This window comes from Salvelinus alpinus, chromosome 27, assembly GCF_045679555.1.
Source record: "Salvelinus alpinus chromosome 27, SLU_Salpinus.1, whole genome shotgun sequence".
In the NCBI taxonomy this organism is placed as follows: Eukaryota; Metazoa; Chordata; class Actinopteri; order Salmoniformes; family Salmonidae; genus Salvelinus; species Salvelinus alpinus.
In genome coordinates, this window is record NC_092112.1 from 3,348,750 (window position 1) to 3,364,550 (window position 15,801).

A 15,801-nucleotide genomic window follows, 5' to 3' on the forward strand; every position below is an offset into this window, starting at 1 on the left:
ACCAGCCTACTTCACAACACTGTACAACAGAAATAAAGGAGATGTGTGAGTGGATTAAACTCAAACCCTGGCTGTGTTTTTGGAAATTAACTTCTCTAGGATAGGGGGCAGCATTTTCACATTTGGATGAAAAGCATACCCAAATTAAACTGCCAGCTACTCATCCCCAGAAGATAAGATATGTATTAGTAGATTTGGATAGAAAACACTCTGAAGTTTCTAAAACTGTTTGAATCATGTCTGTGAGTATAACAGAACTTATTTAGCAGGCGAAACCCCCGAGGACAAACCATTCAGAATCCACACCATTCAAACCATTCACACCAGACAGACAGACAGACAGACAGGGATTTTAGTCTGAGCTACAGCACTACTCAGTCCCTTTGTTACAGACAGAGGATCCAATCCAGATGGAATCCTGTCTATTAATTCATTAAAGCTGCAAAATGTCACTTTTCTGATCGGTCAAATCTTAAAGCGGTATATCTGTTCTATGTGCTCTGTTTCTATGCTTCCCGTTCTTAAATTTCATTTTTTGTATCTTTTGCTATTCGGTTTTTGTACAGCAGCTTCAAACAGCTGAAAATACGATATTCTTTGGGTTATGTAAAATACATTTCACAGCGGTTTAGATGGTACAATGATTCTCTAAACTAAACCAGCTTATTTAGTCACAGAAACTAAAATTAGGTGAACTATTAGAATATTAGCAACCAGGAAATGGCACCGCGATTTCTGCATTGTGCAACTTTAAATCATGTAACCTTTTCTGGCCTATAACAGCCCAGATTAAAGTGTGTCTGTGCTTGAATAGTGTTGGTTTATTTTGTACGGGATGTTACAATTTAGCATTTTTTTAAACTGACATGAGTGTCAGTGTTCGTAACAGGAGGATGTGCCAACAACCAGGTAGTAACAACAGGGTTATTTCCTTTGGCCCAAACACCTTCTCTTGATTAGAATAAAGTTATTGATTCCAACTGACCATCAAATAATTGAATATACAGAATCATCAGTCCAGGAGATATTGGTTGATGGAATTGAGTATGGAGAGATATAACAACTATTACTCCACTATTCATAGATACAGAGACAGACAGACAGACAAAGACAGACAGACAGAGACAGACAGACAGAGACAGACAGACAAAGACAGACAGAGACAGACAGACAAAGACAGAGACAGACAGACAAAGACAGAGACAGACAGAGACAGACAGACAGACAAAGACAGACAGAGACAGACAGACAGACAGACAAAGACAGAAACAGACAGGCAGAGACAAACAGATACAGACAGAGACAGACAGACAGAGACAGACAGACAAAGACAGAAACAGACAGACAGAGACAGACAGATACAGACAGAGATAGGAAACACATACAGAAGTACTATAATGTTAATAAATAATAACTTTATTGAAATAATAAGGTTAGGGGAAAACATCCTCTCATTCAAACCTGAAAACCAAGTGCAAGTTAATATCATAACCATGAAGACCATACACAACCGCTTGTCCTTGCATTCAGGTGCCACACAAGCAAACCATGTCATACTGTCCTTTTCTATCTTTCCTGTAACAAAGCCAACAATTTCTAGAGTAATCTTCAAGTACATTGAAAGTTTAACTATTTCTGTTCTGACAATCAGCCAAATGTTAGCTTCGGTCTGTTTGTACTATATAGCCAACTCCTATGTAGAGCCAACCGCTATGGTATCATGCCATGACAACTATCATACATTAGGAGTTAGCACGACAGCTTAAACAGATCTGGGACCAGGCTAGAGCATTTCTACGACATGCACCACCAGCTTGGTATGTACAGTAGCCACCAGCCACCAGAAGCATCAACCTATGAGGGTTGGGGGGGGGGGACCAGTTCAGCTGCTTCTCTGCCAGTCCATGTTCATCCGTCTGTCCTGTGTGTGTCTCATATCTTCGTCCTCGTCTTCATCAAGTAGCTCCTCATCAAAAGCATCTTCCTTCCAACAGGTCCATGACATCCTGGTCCTTCTCATCCTGCAGACCTTCCTCGGCGATGACCCTTTAGCACATCCTGGTCCTTCTCATCCTGCAGACCTTCCTCGGCGATGACCCTTTAGCACATTCTGGTCCTTCTCATCCTGCAGACCTTCCTCGGCGATGACCCTTTAGCACATCCTGGTCCTTCTCATCCTGCAGACCTTCCTCGGCGATGACCCTTTAGCACATCCTGGTCCTTCTCATCCTGCAGACCTTCCTCGGCGATGACCCTTTAGCACATCCTGGTCCTTCTCATCCTGCAGACCTTCCTCGGCGATGACCCTTTAGCACATCCTGGTCCTTCTCATCCTGCAGACCTTCCTCGGCGATGACCCTTTAGCACATAAGACCATACATGGAAAGGAATTGTGTAGCTATCAGCGGAGGTTGCTGATTGGAGGACGGCTCATTATAATGGCTGGAATGGAGTCAATGGAATGGTATCAAACATATGGTTTCCATGTGGTTTCCATGTGTTTTCCATGTGGTTGATACCATTCCATTGACTCCATTCCAGCCATTACTATGAGCCAGCCTCCCCTCAGCAGCCTCCACTGTGTTGTGACTTTACTTTCATTAATCTGATGACTTTTATGTATCTAATCAACTAACTAGGTTTAATTGTTACCCAATTAAATTAATAATGTAACAATTAACTCATTAGGATTTGGGGCACCACGAGAGCGGTTCTTTAAAGAGTTTCCATCTCCCGAATTAAACTCTAAAAGGTCTTTACCTATCACATCTATAAACAGACAACTAATTAATCATAACCTCGTATCATATCATCATTCTGAATAGTCGTAACCTTGTATCTGCAATAACCAGAGCCTTACTTATGATTCAGTACTACACAAATTGGTTTAATTATTTATTTACTAGCTAACTAAATGGTAACACAGGATAAACATACACACTTAATGCATTAAAAAAAGATCCCTAGCGGACTGACAACAATATGGCTGCTTGTTACAAAAGACATGGAGAGGGCGAGAGAGAGAGAGAGAGAGAGACAGAGACACTTAACGTTCGTACATTTAGAAACTACTCTCACTTATAATTTGCACACAAACCGCCGCTTGCTTGGACTAAGAAATCATCAATGTATTTATGTGAAAATCCTTGGTTTTCTCTCGGTGGACAGGGCCTTCTTGGAAAGGTGGTTGGGCCTATTCGCAGCACACTTGTAAGGCTCTGATTGTTTCAATAGGGGTTCCTCTGTTGTTCTCCTCTGCTGGTCATCCGGTATCCGGTGACTTGTCGTGTAGTCCTGAACAGAACTACAGAATTTATTTTCCTTCCATTCGCTCTGGAAGATGCTTCTTTGAAGATAGGCTAGCCAGCCGTGTCAATGATTCCCAGTGGGGTGATGAGAGTAGCGTACTACGGTAATTTGAGAAGAGTAGTAGAATGGTTCCACTTAAATTCACTTTCGAAGATACTTTACTTAGGACAGCTAATCAGCCGTACAAGTGATTGTCCGGGAAGTGACTTTATTGTCTCTACCTCGTGTTGATATTCAGAGTTCAAACCACTTTAAACGTACAGCTGCAGCTCTACGTCTCTCTGGTCTGATGTGTTTATTCTTAACATATCATTTTATACAGTTCATTCAAAAGGGGGCGGTTCCGTCAGGCTGACACGCTCTCTGACCTCACACTGTCACGTCCTGACCTTAGTTCCTTTTTTATGTCTCTATTTTGGTCCGATCTTTCCTGTTCTTCAGATGAAGAAGATCGTTACAGAACTACCCACCACCAACGGACCAAGCAGCGTGGTAAGGAGGAGCAGAGGGATCAGGACTCCTGGACTTGGGATGAGATATTAGACGGTAAGGGACCCTGGAGACAGGCTGGCGAATATCGCCGCCCGAAAGCTGAACTGGAGGCGGCGAAAGCGGAGAGGCGGCGATATGAGGTAAGGCAGCGCAGCAGGCACGAGAGGCAGCCCCCAATAAAAAAAAATTGGGGGGGGGCACGGGGAGATTGGTGGAGTCAGGCGATAGACCTGAGCCAACTCCCCGTGCTTACCGGAAGAAGCGTAGTACTGGTCAGGCACCGTGTTATGCGGTGAAGCGCACGGTGTCGCCAGTGCACGCTCATAGCCCGGAGCACTATAGGCCAGCGCTCTGGGCCGTTTCGGCCCAGGGTATCCTGCGCCGGCTCTGCGTACTGTGTCTTCGGGGTGCTGGGAGGGTGCTGTTCGTCCTATGTCTGCGCTCCGCCCGTGCCGGGCGAAAGTGGGCATTGAGCCTAATGGAGAGGTGCGAGCGGTAAGCACCAGATCTCCAGTGCTCCCCCACAGCCCGGTTCGACCTGTGCCTGCACTCTGGAGGGGCCGGGCTAAAGTGGGCATTCAGCCTGGAGGAGTGGTGCCAAGGCTGCGCACCAGAGCTCCAGTGCTCCCCCACAGCCCGGTCTATCCGGTGCCTCCTCTACGCACCAGGCCTCCTGTAGGTCTCCCCAGCCTGGTGGGGCCTGTGGCAGCCCCACGCACCAGGCTGTCTCTGTGTCTCCTCCCTCCAGAGTCTCCCTCCAGCCCGCAGCCGCCAGAGTCTCCCTCCAGCCCGGAGCTGCCAGAGTCTCCCTCCAGCCCGGAGCCGCCAGAGTCTCCCTCCTGTCCGGAGCCGCCAGAATCTCCCTCCTGTCTGGAGCCGCCAGAGTCTCCCTCCAGCCCGGAGCTGCCAGAGTCTCCCTCCAGCCCGGAGCCGCCAGAGTCTCCCTCCTGTCCAGAGCCGCCAGAGTCTCCCTCCTGTCCGGAGCTGCCAGAGTCGCCCTCCTATTCGGGGCCCGCTGTTCTCCCTCCACATCGTTGTTCTCCCTCCACATCGTCGTTCTCCCTCCACATCGTCGTTCTCCCTCCACATCGTCGTTCTCCCTCCACGTCGTCGTTCTCCCTCCACGTCGTCGTTCTCCCTCCACGTCGTCGTTCTCCCTCCACGTCGTCGTTCTCCCTCCACGTCGTCGTTCTCCCTCCACATCGTCGTTCTCCCTCCACATCGTTGTTCTCCCTCCACGTCGTCGTTCTCCCTCCACATCGTCGTTCTCCCTCCACGTCGTTGTTCTCCCTCCACGTCGTCGTTCTCCCTCCACGTCGTTGTTCTCCCTCCACATCGTCGTTCTCCCTCCACGTCGTCGTTCTCCCTCCACGTCGTTGTTCTCCCTCCCCGTCGTTGTTCTCCCTCCCCGTCGTTGTTCTCCCTCCACGTCGTCGTTCTCCCTCCACATCGTCGTTCTCCCTCCACGTCGTCGTTCTCCCTCCACATCGTCGTTCTCCCTCCACATCGTCGTTCTCCCTCCACATCGTCGTTCTCCCTCCACGTCGTCGTTCTCCCTCCACGTCGTCGTTCTCCCTCCACGTCGTCGTTCTCCCTCCACATCGTTGTTCTCCCTCCACATCGACTTCATGATGCTGGTGGTTTAATGTTCTCAGTCAGACAGCCAGTGGTAGCAGAAGCAAGAGGCAAGGCAGGTGAAATCTAGCAACCTACAAGTGATAGTATAATAATAATAATAATTTGTTTAATTTGCAAATCGCTTTTTTCACACCAAAGGCGCTGATTTTTTTTTATTTTATCAAAGCAATCTAAAACACAGAACATTGTAAGCAGACAACAATCAAAATGCTATTTACATGTGTTGTCACTGAATTAACATACTGTAGGTCTTAGAAAGCTTTAGCATAGCAGTCCACTGCAAAGAAGTGATTTGGGAGACTGGGCGACCTGCCTTAAAGTAGGCTAAACAGAGAACGCCCAGAATTCAAGCCCTGACCTACATTTTAGCAGGCAGTGGCGCTGTATGAGGCGCTATAACAACACACATCTAATGGCTAAGTACGGGGGGGTACACATCACCATAAAATAAAGCCTAGGCTGTTTTTAGTCACATATTATAATCACAATAAGATGCATCATGCCCATAAGGGGGCAAACGGGCACGTGCCCCCCTTGGTCCTGTTTCTCTGTAATACTACTAGTCACTATTACCCAGAAGCCATTGCAGGCTATCAATCAAATTTAGAGTAGCTAGACTGTCTGACTATCTTAGCTGGTATATCTGCTGGAAAGGTTGATAGATTTTAGAAAAGCAAGCAATAACTAAATGTATTGAATAAGACTCACATTTCTTTCAATCTTTTACCCAGATTTGAGCAGTGATGCAGAGAAGCATATTTAGTCAGGAGGATAAAGAAAGCTTAAAAGAAGCATGCTGAGATATGAAGAAACATTTACATATGTTTTACATAGAACTAAGCCTAATGATTATGTCTCTAGATTGCAGGAAAAGGCTGTTTCAGGTGTTTGTAAAAATGCTTCATTCTCCTAGCCTAGCCCCCCTCTAGACCAACCCTCAGCCATCTTCACATACTTTTGTGTCCCTTCAGGTTGTTGGGGTGTGACACCCTTGAATAATGAAACAACCTTTTTCCCCCCATGCACAGGAGAAACATGGCTTATATTAATTAAATCATAGGAATGTGTTCTTAACTGACTTAAAGGTTAAATAAAAAAATAAAAAATAGGTAGCTTCACATGAAACGTTGATTAATGATTTCTAATAACATTCTAATAATATATTTTTTAAATCTGAAGGTCATTTTGGCATTTTTACATGTCAACATTGCAGGGCCTCAGTATACGTTTAAATACAGACCATATCTATTAATTAATCTACAATAAATACATAACTTGTAAATAATGCAATGGTCACAATTTGTTGTAGCTAAATAGCACCAACTGAGGAAGAGCGTCCCCTCAGAGCCAGCTGCCTACTGCGCATGTTATATTTCTTCCAAGCCCCGTCTTTCATAGCCTAGTCCCATATCTCTTTGGGATCTTGCCAACTCCTGGTCAGTCATTTGTGATGTTTGGCATTAACATGCTGTGACAAGGATTTGGCGGTTATGACAGTAACCTTTTCAATGTGTTGAACTATTTTCTTTCTCATTTGTTCTTGTGACAACTAGTGGAAAGATAAGAGAGAAATAATTGTCAGTGCAACGTCGTTCGACACGTTGTAGGCCGTCATTGTAAATAAGAATGTGTTCTTAACTGACTTGCCTATTTAAATAATCGTTAAGTAAATACAAATAAATAAACAGAGAGAGAGAGAGAAAGACGAGCATGGTATTACATAAAGCCTGGCACCTAGGCTACCTTCCGCAGAACTCATGTCTGAAAATTTCCCGCGAGTTGCTAACGGGGCGGGTCCAACTTCAGGAAATATGGTATCTGATTGGACTGATACAGATTCCGCGCCAAATATGCAAAGTAGAGTGTGTCACATGGACTAATCAAGCGTCAGAACTGAGTTCACCGCGTACTTTGTGGCGCGAAAATCTTGCACTTCTGTAAAGACCCATGCAGAAACGGTCACGTCGGAGTCTGTAGAAGTTTGTTATATTTGGAAAATATAGAATTACGCAATGGCGGCTGATTCTGTGGACGATCGGGAGATGAGAGAGGCACAGAGAGAATATCTGGATTTCTTAGATGACGATGTAAGTAGCATAACTGCTTGAAAATATAAATCTTATTTGTATGCCTACGGACAAATGGAAACCATGCGGCGATGAGTGACAATAGAGAGCAATAGTAAATGGCGTCTTTTTGTAGCCACGAACTCCTTCATTGTTCGTTGAGCAAAGCCGATCGGGAAATGAATATAGTTTTTCGATAAACGCCGAGAATAAGTGATGTGGGAAACACAGGCTTAGGAGAGCATATACGTTTTATGTTCTATGAGATAATCTTCATCAACTAACATCACTTTTATGCGTTTTGAAGCGTTTATGTAATAATAAAACAAACGTATTGTAACGAGGCACATAACAGTTAAGTCTTCATAATTCATAAAGGTCATGTTAACTGACTGGTATTATCTCATAGAACAGAACCTAAATGATCGCCTAAGCCCATGTTAACCTCAGACCTTATTTTCGAAGTTTATTCCAAAACTCTTTTAATTTACATTATTTCCCCCCATAAGAATGTCTCAAATGACCATATCTACGTCATTTACGGTTTTTAATCATTACAAGCTAGCGAACTCTATAAAATCAAAGTTAGCAACTCTTCGACAATGTTCTTACTATCTACCGCACATTTTTTATAAACAACCAAATGCGTTGTTTGTTAAATGTTACTAAATAAGGTGGCTAATTAACCAAGTAGCTATATGTTGCTAGCTAAGTAGCCACCAGATAATGTTAGATGATACTGATAGCCAGTAATGGTGCAAGTGCATGGAGTTGAGAATGCAGCCAATCACTCGACCCGGATAGGGTCTAATGGCGTTCTCCTCTGTGTGTGTGGTTCCCCGACGCAGCAAGACCAGGGGGTCTACCAGAGCAAGGTACGGGACATGGTCAGCGAGAACAAGAACCGACTCATCGTGAACGTCAACGACCTGAGACGACGCAACGAAGCGCGGGCTACCAGGTATACACACACACACACATTAACCTGGTGTACCATTATACCATGAATGCCTATCGTGTTCGCTTGTAGTTGAGTGATCCACAATGTGGTCTTTAATTTCTTTGTACCGTCAACTATTGTCATTGTGGAGTGACACTAATACATTTTGATAACAGTAACTACACTGTATTTACACTGTATTTACACACTTTAGAGTTGCATAGTTATACACACCTGTGTACAATACAATTGCATTATCCATGGGGCTCCCGAGTGGCGCAGCGGTCTAAGGCACTGCGTGTCAGTGCTAGAGGCGTTACTACAGACCCTGGTTTGATCCCGGGCTGTTTTTAAAACAATGAAAACATATTTTTTGTCCAACATTTGGACAGTCTTCATCAGGATATAATGACAAACACTGTGGGTTGACTCGTTTATTTAGCGTCAAAAGACAAGACACAGGTGTCTGTAATCATGGCCGGGTGTGGCCTGATATCGTTGGTTAATTCTCATATATTAAAATAGCATACAAAAAACGTAAATGGATAGCATACGATCATAGATACATTTTGGCTACATAAGCCTACAAACAAACTGTATGACAACCGGCCGTGATTGGGAGTCCCATAGGGCGGCGTGCAATTGGCCCAGCGTCGTCCGGGTTAGGGAAGGGTTTGACCGGGGTAGGGGAGGGTTTGACCGGGGTAGGGGGGGTTTGACTGGGGGAGGGGAGGGTTTGACCGGGGTAGGCCGTCATTGTAAAATAAGAATTTGTTCTTAACTGACTTGCCTGGTTTAAATAAAGCTTAAATAAAAAATTGTGCGTTGACATCAGGATAAGTGATATCTATTACATGTTAGTTGATTACATTAACACAGCTATGATATGTCCGACATAATGTCCTGATATATTTATATGTCCGACATAATGTCCTGATATATTTATATGTCCGACATAATGTCCTGATATATTTAAACTGAGATTTTAGGTTTACGTTCATGACTAAGAATATCTATGTCATGTCGACGTAATACTATTGTGATGTAATGCCTTCCACATCAGGCAGATGAGGGGCTGCAGCCCGATTACATCACACTATGGATTTAAATTAAACTGAGGCTGTGTTCTCTTCCCAGGTTGATGTCTAATGCGTTTGAAGAGCTGCTGGCGTTCCAGCGTGCTCTGAAGGACTTTGTGGCGTCTGTAGACGCTACGTACGCCAAGCAGTACGAGGAGTTCTTCGTTGGTCTGGAGGGAAGCTTTGGGAACAAACACGTCTCCCCACGAACCCTCACCTCTCGCCTGCTGGGCAGCATGGTCTGTGTGGAGGGCATTGTCACCAAGTGTGAGTGTTTGGGAAAACTAGGTCGTGGATGTCTCTCATTCCCTAAAAAAGTGTATACATTAGGTATGTGACAAACGGAGAAAAAAAAATTGTTATGTGTTTTTCCATTAAAACGTTAATGAAAAAATTCATACATTTTCACTAGAATATACATTGCAGCTGCCAGTAACGGTTTGGTTCTCACAGTGCGTCCCTTTCAGGAAGTGCTTCCCCTCTACTACCAATTACCTGGACCTCAATTCCACCTCGCAAAAGTTTGCATTTAGTTAGGGATTTTTTTTAACGGTAAGGGTCTCAATTTAGTTTAAACGTTCTAGTTTACCTCGAGCTAGGAGGCTACTCCGGGTGTCTGGATTCTCCAGCAGCGTTCGTCCTATATGCCGCTGATAAATTGTGGCCGCCACTGCAAATAAAACATCAACAGATAACATCATCTTTGAGAACCAACAATCTGCCAAAATAAAAACTAGACAGAGAGAATCTTAACGTTCCACAGATGTCATGGCAACCCCCCCCCCCCATTGATTTTCTGTTTAGAGTCACTCGGGTAGCATAAGAACAAGGCAGAATGTATTGAATTGCAGCAAATTGCAGGCCCGGGAGGGTGTGGTATATGGCCAACATACAAAGGCTAAGGGCTGTTCTTGTGCACGATGCAACATGGAGTGCCCCCCCCCCCAGGTGCCTTATTGCTTTTATAAACTGGTTACCAACGTAATTAAAGCAGTAAAAAAAAAAATACATGTTTTGTCATACCTGTGGTATACGGCTGTCAGCCAATCAGCATTCAGGGCTGGAACCACCCAGTTTCTAATATATATTTCTGTTCATCTCTGAAGGTTCTCTGGTCCGTCCAAAAGTAGTGCGTAGCGTCCACTACTGTCCAGTCACCAAGAAGACCATGGAGCGCAAATATACAGACATGACTAGCCTGGACGCCTTCCCTTCCTCTGCTATCTACCCTACCAAGGTAAACACACACACACAGGAGAACAACCCTGTTGGTGACAGTTTGGTCTGTCCATCTACAAGGACCACCGAGCCATCACACACACTCACCACTTCTCTCTCTATCTCTCTTTTTCTCTCTCTCTCTCTCTCTCTCGCTCTCTCCTCTCCATCCCCATCTCTCTCATTTTCTCTCTCTCTCTCCCTCTCTCTCTCCATCCCTCTCTCTAGGATGAGGAGAACAACCCGTTGGAGACGGAGTTTGGTCTATCCGTCTACAAGGACCACCAGACTATAACAGTCCAGGAGATGCCAGAGAAGGCTCCTGCCGGTCAGCTTCCCCGCTCGGTGGACATCATACTGGACAATGATCTGGTGGACGTGGTCAAGCCAGGAGACAGAGTCCAGGTGATCGGGACCTACCGATGTCTGCCTGGAAAGAAGGGGGGCTATACCTCTGGAACCTTCAGGTGAGGACAGAAGGACTGAACGTCCTTTAGGTGAGGACTGAACGTCCTTTAGGTGAGGACTGAACGTCCTTTAGGTGAGGACTGAACGTCCTTTAGGTGAGGACTGAAGGACTGAACGTCCTTTAGGTGAGGACTGAAGGACTGAACGTCCTTTAGGTGAGGACTGAAGGACTGAACGTCCTTTAGGTGAGGATGGCAGGACTGAACGTCCTTTAGGTGAGGACTGAACGTCCTTTAGGTGAGGACTGAAGGACTGAACGTCCTTTAGGTGAGGACTGAATGTCCTTTAGGTGAGGACTGAAGGACTGAACGTCCTTTAGGTGAGGACTGAAGGACTGAACGTCCTTTAGGTGAGGACTGAAGGACTGAACGTCCTTTAGGTGAGGACTGAAGGACTGAACGTCCTTTAGGTGAGGACGGCAGGACTGAACGTCCTTTAGGTGAGGACTGAACGTCCTTTAGGTGAGGACTGAAGTACTGAACGTCCTTTAGGTGAGGACTGAAGGACTGAACGTCCTTTAGGTGAGGACAGAAGGACTGAATGTCCTTTAGGTGAGGACTGAAGGACTGAACGTCCTTTAGGTGAGGACTGAACGTCCTTTAAGTGAGGACTGAACGTCCTTTAGGTGAGGACTGAACGTCCTTTAGGTGAGGACTGAATGTCCTTTAGGTGAGGACTGAAGGACTGAACGTCCTTTAGGTGAGGACTGAAGGACTGAACGTCCTTTAGGTGAGGACTGAAGGACTGAATGTCCTTTAGGTGAGGACTGAAGGACTGAATGTCCTTTAGGTGAGGACTGAAGGACTGAATGTCCTTTAGGTGAGGGCTGAAGGACTGAACGTCCTTTAGGTGAGGACTGAAGGACTGAACGTCCTTTAAGTGAGGACTGAACGTCCTTTAGGTGAGGACTGAATGTCCTTTAGGTGAGGACTGAAGGACTGAACGTCCTTTAGGTGAGGACTGAAGGACTGAACGTCCTTTAGGTGAGGACTGAAGGACTGAACGTCCTTTAGGTGAGGACTGAAGGACTGAACGTCCTTTAGGTGAGGACGGCAGGACTGAACGTCCTTTAGGTGAGGACTGAACGTCCTTTAGGTGAGGACTGAAGTACTGAACGTCCTTTAGGTGAGGACTGAAGGACTGAACGTCCTTTAGGTGAGGACAGAAGGACTGAATGTCCTTTAGGTGAGGACTGAAGGACTGAACGTCCTTTAGGTGAGGACTGAACGTCCTTTAAGTGAGGACTGAACGTCCTTTAGGTGAGGACTGAACGTCCTTTAGGTGAGGACTGAAGTACTGAACGTCCTTTAGGTGAGGACTGAAGGACTGAACGTCCTTTAGGTGAGGACTGAAAGACTGAACGTCCTTTAGGTGAGGACGGCAGGACTGAACATCCTTTAGGTGAGGACTGAATGTCCTTTAGGTGAGGACTGAAGGACTGAATGTCCTTTAGGTGAGGACTGAAGGACTGAATGTCCTTTAGGTGAGGACTGAAGGACTGAATGTCCTTTAGGTGAGGGCTGAAGGACTGAACGTCCTTTAGGTGAGGACTGAAGGACTGAACGTCCTTTAAGTGAGGACTGAACGTCCTTTAGGTGAGGACTGAAGGACTGAACGTCCTTTAGGTGAGGACAGAAGGACTGAACGTCCTTTAGGTGAGGACAGAAGGACTGAACGTCCTTTAGGTGAGGACTGAAGGACTGAACGTCCTTTAGGTGAGGACTGAAGGACTGAACGTCTTTCAGATCTGAAATACGAAACACCCTAAAAGTTGACAGTGCCGTCTGAAAAAATATACACTTAAAAAAATATACACTTCACACAAACACTATAACTTGACTTGTGTTATTACGAGACATTGTTAAGTGACACAGTGCCATTTTCAGCGTTTCTGTCAGGAAGTTGATAAGGGACGTTTCTGTCAGGAAGTTGAATTTCTTCCTCTGTTCTCCAGGACCATCATGATAGCCTGTCAGGTGAAACAGATGAGTAAAGAAGTGTCTCCCTACTTCTCCGCGGACGACGTCGCCAAGATCAAACTCTTCAGCAAGTCAAAGATGGTAAAGACACTGATACGTTTTCCCTCTAGCTATCACTGTGGATACATCTCAGTAGTCTCTCTAGTCTACACCTTTCCTCGATCTGACAAGATGGGATAGTCCAAGAGCGACAAATCACCTGGCATCTCAAATAACTCTTCTTTCTGTGGTCAGGGATTGCCTCATTCCCTCAAACATACGTCTGTTCTTCCTGTCTGTCCTATCCAGGATGTGTTTGACCAGCTGTCCCGCTCCTTAGCCCCCAGTATCCACGGTCACGAATACATTAAGAAGGCCATCCTGTGTATGTTGTTGGGAGGAGTGGAGAAGATTCTGGAGAATGGGTCACGTATCAGAGGAGACATCAATGTACTGCTCATAGGTACTGAGACGACGTCTCGCTGGTCTCTCTCTCTCGGTCTTTCACCTACTGTACATCCCTGTCTGTTAAGCGGATGAAACGGTGGGTCGTGACTTAATGTCCAAGCTTAAGATTTGGGAGTTATCTGTCACGACAGACTGTTATTAACAGGAACACTCAGTCAATTTGGTTTGCTGCCTAGCTTTTTGAAACATTTGGTTCTGGGTTACGACGTTAGTTTGTGAATAATTTAACTTGTTAGTCTGTGTTAACATTGTTACAGTGTAGAACTATATCCCATGTTTTATTTCATGTCACCTTTTTAGTTAACTAAGCAAGTCAATTACGAACAAATTCTTATTTACAATGACGGCCTACCCCGGCCAAACCCGGACGACGCTGGGCCAATTGTGCGCCGCCCTATGGGACACACAATCGCGGCCGGATGTGATACAGCTTGGATTCGAACCAGGGACTGTAGTGACGCCTCTTGCACTGAGATGCAGTGCCTTAGACCGCTGCGCCACTCGGGATCACATGTAAGAATGACCCGTCTCTCTCTCCCTCCACTAGGTGACCCGTCGGTGGCTAAATCCCAGCTGCTCCGTTATGTTCTGCACACGGCACCCCGAGCCATCCCAACCACCGGCCGAGGGTCATCTGGGGTCGGCCTGACCGCTGCTGTTACCACTGACCAGGAGACTGGTATAGACACACACACACACACACACATACACACACACACACTTACAAGTTAAAGTTTTACTGAAAGAGAAAAATCATAGCTGACACAATGGTGTCATGAATGATCGTATAACATTAAAAAATGAAGTCAATTAACTAAATCACTTGACAATGAAATAACACATTAATTGGCTGTGCATTAAATAACTGAACGACCCAAAATGACTCACTGAGCCCCCCTCTCCTCCCCTACTCTTTCTCCCCGTCTCTCTCTCTCGCTCTCCCCGTCTCTCTCTCTCGCTCTCCCCGTCTCTCTCTCGCTCTCCCCGTCTCTCTCTCTCACCCCGTCTCTCTCTCCCTCCCTCCACGTCTCTCTCTCTCTCTCCCCTACTCTGCTCCTCATCAGGTGAGCGTCGTCTGGAAGCTGGGGCGATGGTTCTGGGGGACAGGGGCGTGGTCTGTATCGATGAGTTTGACAAGATGTCCGACATGGACCGTACAGCCATCCACGAGGTGATGGAGCAGGGCCGTGTCACCATCGCCAAGGCTGGTATCCATGCCAGGCTCAACGCCCGCTGCTCCGTGCTGGCTGCTGCCAACCCCGTCTACGGCAGAGTGAGTCTTCCCTTTTATTGCGTCCGAACACTTTGTTATAAAACATGTATACAATGAACAGTAAAATGAACCTATCCTTCTTTTTAAAGAACTTCCCATCTCCTCATGTTAGTACACTTTGGTCTTAGAGACTTGGAGAAGCTGTCTTCTACCACAACCTGACTTTCCTCTGCCTAGGGACAGATTATTTAAATTATGAAACGGTCTCTCTGTCTGTCTGTCTCTGTCTCTCTCTCTCTCTCTCTCTCTCTCTCTCTCTCTCTCTCTCTCTCTCTCTCTCTCTCTCTCTCTGTCTCTCTCTTTTTTCAGTTTGACCAGACTCCTTTGGAAAACATTGGTCTGCAGGACTCTCTCTCTAGAAGTTATCTAATCCTTTCTCTCCTCCGTCTCTCTCTCTCCAGTACGATCAGTATAAGACTCCTATGGAGAACATTGGTCTGCAGGACTCTCTGTTGTCTCGGTTTGACCTGCTCTTCATTATGTTGGACCACATGGATGCAGAGCAGGACAGAGAGATCTCAGACCACGTCCTCAGGATGCATCGATACAGAGACCCCCGCGAACAGGACGGGACAGGTAACACTCTACTACTAACCACAGATCTAGGATCAGATGTACCACCAGGGACAGGTAACACTACTACTAACCACAGATCTAGGATCAGATGTACCACCAGGGACAGGTAACACTACTACTAACCACAGATCTAGGATCAGATGTACCACCAGGGACAGGTAACACTACTACTAACCACAGATCTAGGAGCAGATGTACCACCAGGGACAGGTAACACTACTACTAACCACAGATCTAGGATCAGATGTACCACCAGGGACAGGTAACACTACTACTAACCACAGATCTAGGATCAGATGTACCACCAGGGACAGGT

The 15,801-nt window shown here is 45.9% G+C and overlaps 1 protein-coding gene across 1 annotated transcript in view; it reads left to right on the plus strand.

Moving 5' to 3' along the window:
* Window positions 1-7,360: 7,360 nt before the first annotated feature.
* The window catches only part of mcm3 (minichromosome maintenance complex component 3), an 18,738-nt gene continuing 10,297 nt past the window's right edge, over window positions 7,361-15,801 (plus strand). The window contains exons 1-10 of the mRNA XM_071369265.1: window positions 7,361-7,526; window positions 8,354-8,466; window positions 9,583-9,791; window positions 10,631-10,761; window positions 10,971-11,209; window positions 13,165-13,270; window positions 13,478-13,631; window positions 14,184-14,315; window positions 14,701-14,909; window positions 15,311-15,485. Coding sequence (XP_071225366.1) covers window positions 7,452-7,526; window positions 8,354-8,466; window positions 9,583-9,791; window positions 10,631-10,761; window positions 10,971-11,209; window positions 13,165-13,270; window positions 13,478-13,631; window positions 14,184-14,315; window positions 14,701-14,909; window positions 15,311-15,485 — 1,543 coding nt within the window. The 5' untranslated portion in view covers window positions 7,361-7,451. The remainder of the gene's footprint in view (window positions 7,527-8,353; window positions 8,467-9,582; window positions 9,792-10,630; window positions 10,762-10,970; window positions 11,210-13,164; window positions 13,271-13,477; window positions 13,632-14,183; window positions 14,316-14,700; window positions 14,910-15,310; window positions 15,486-15,801) is intronic.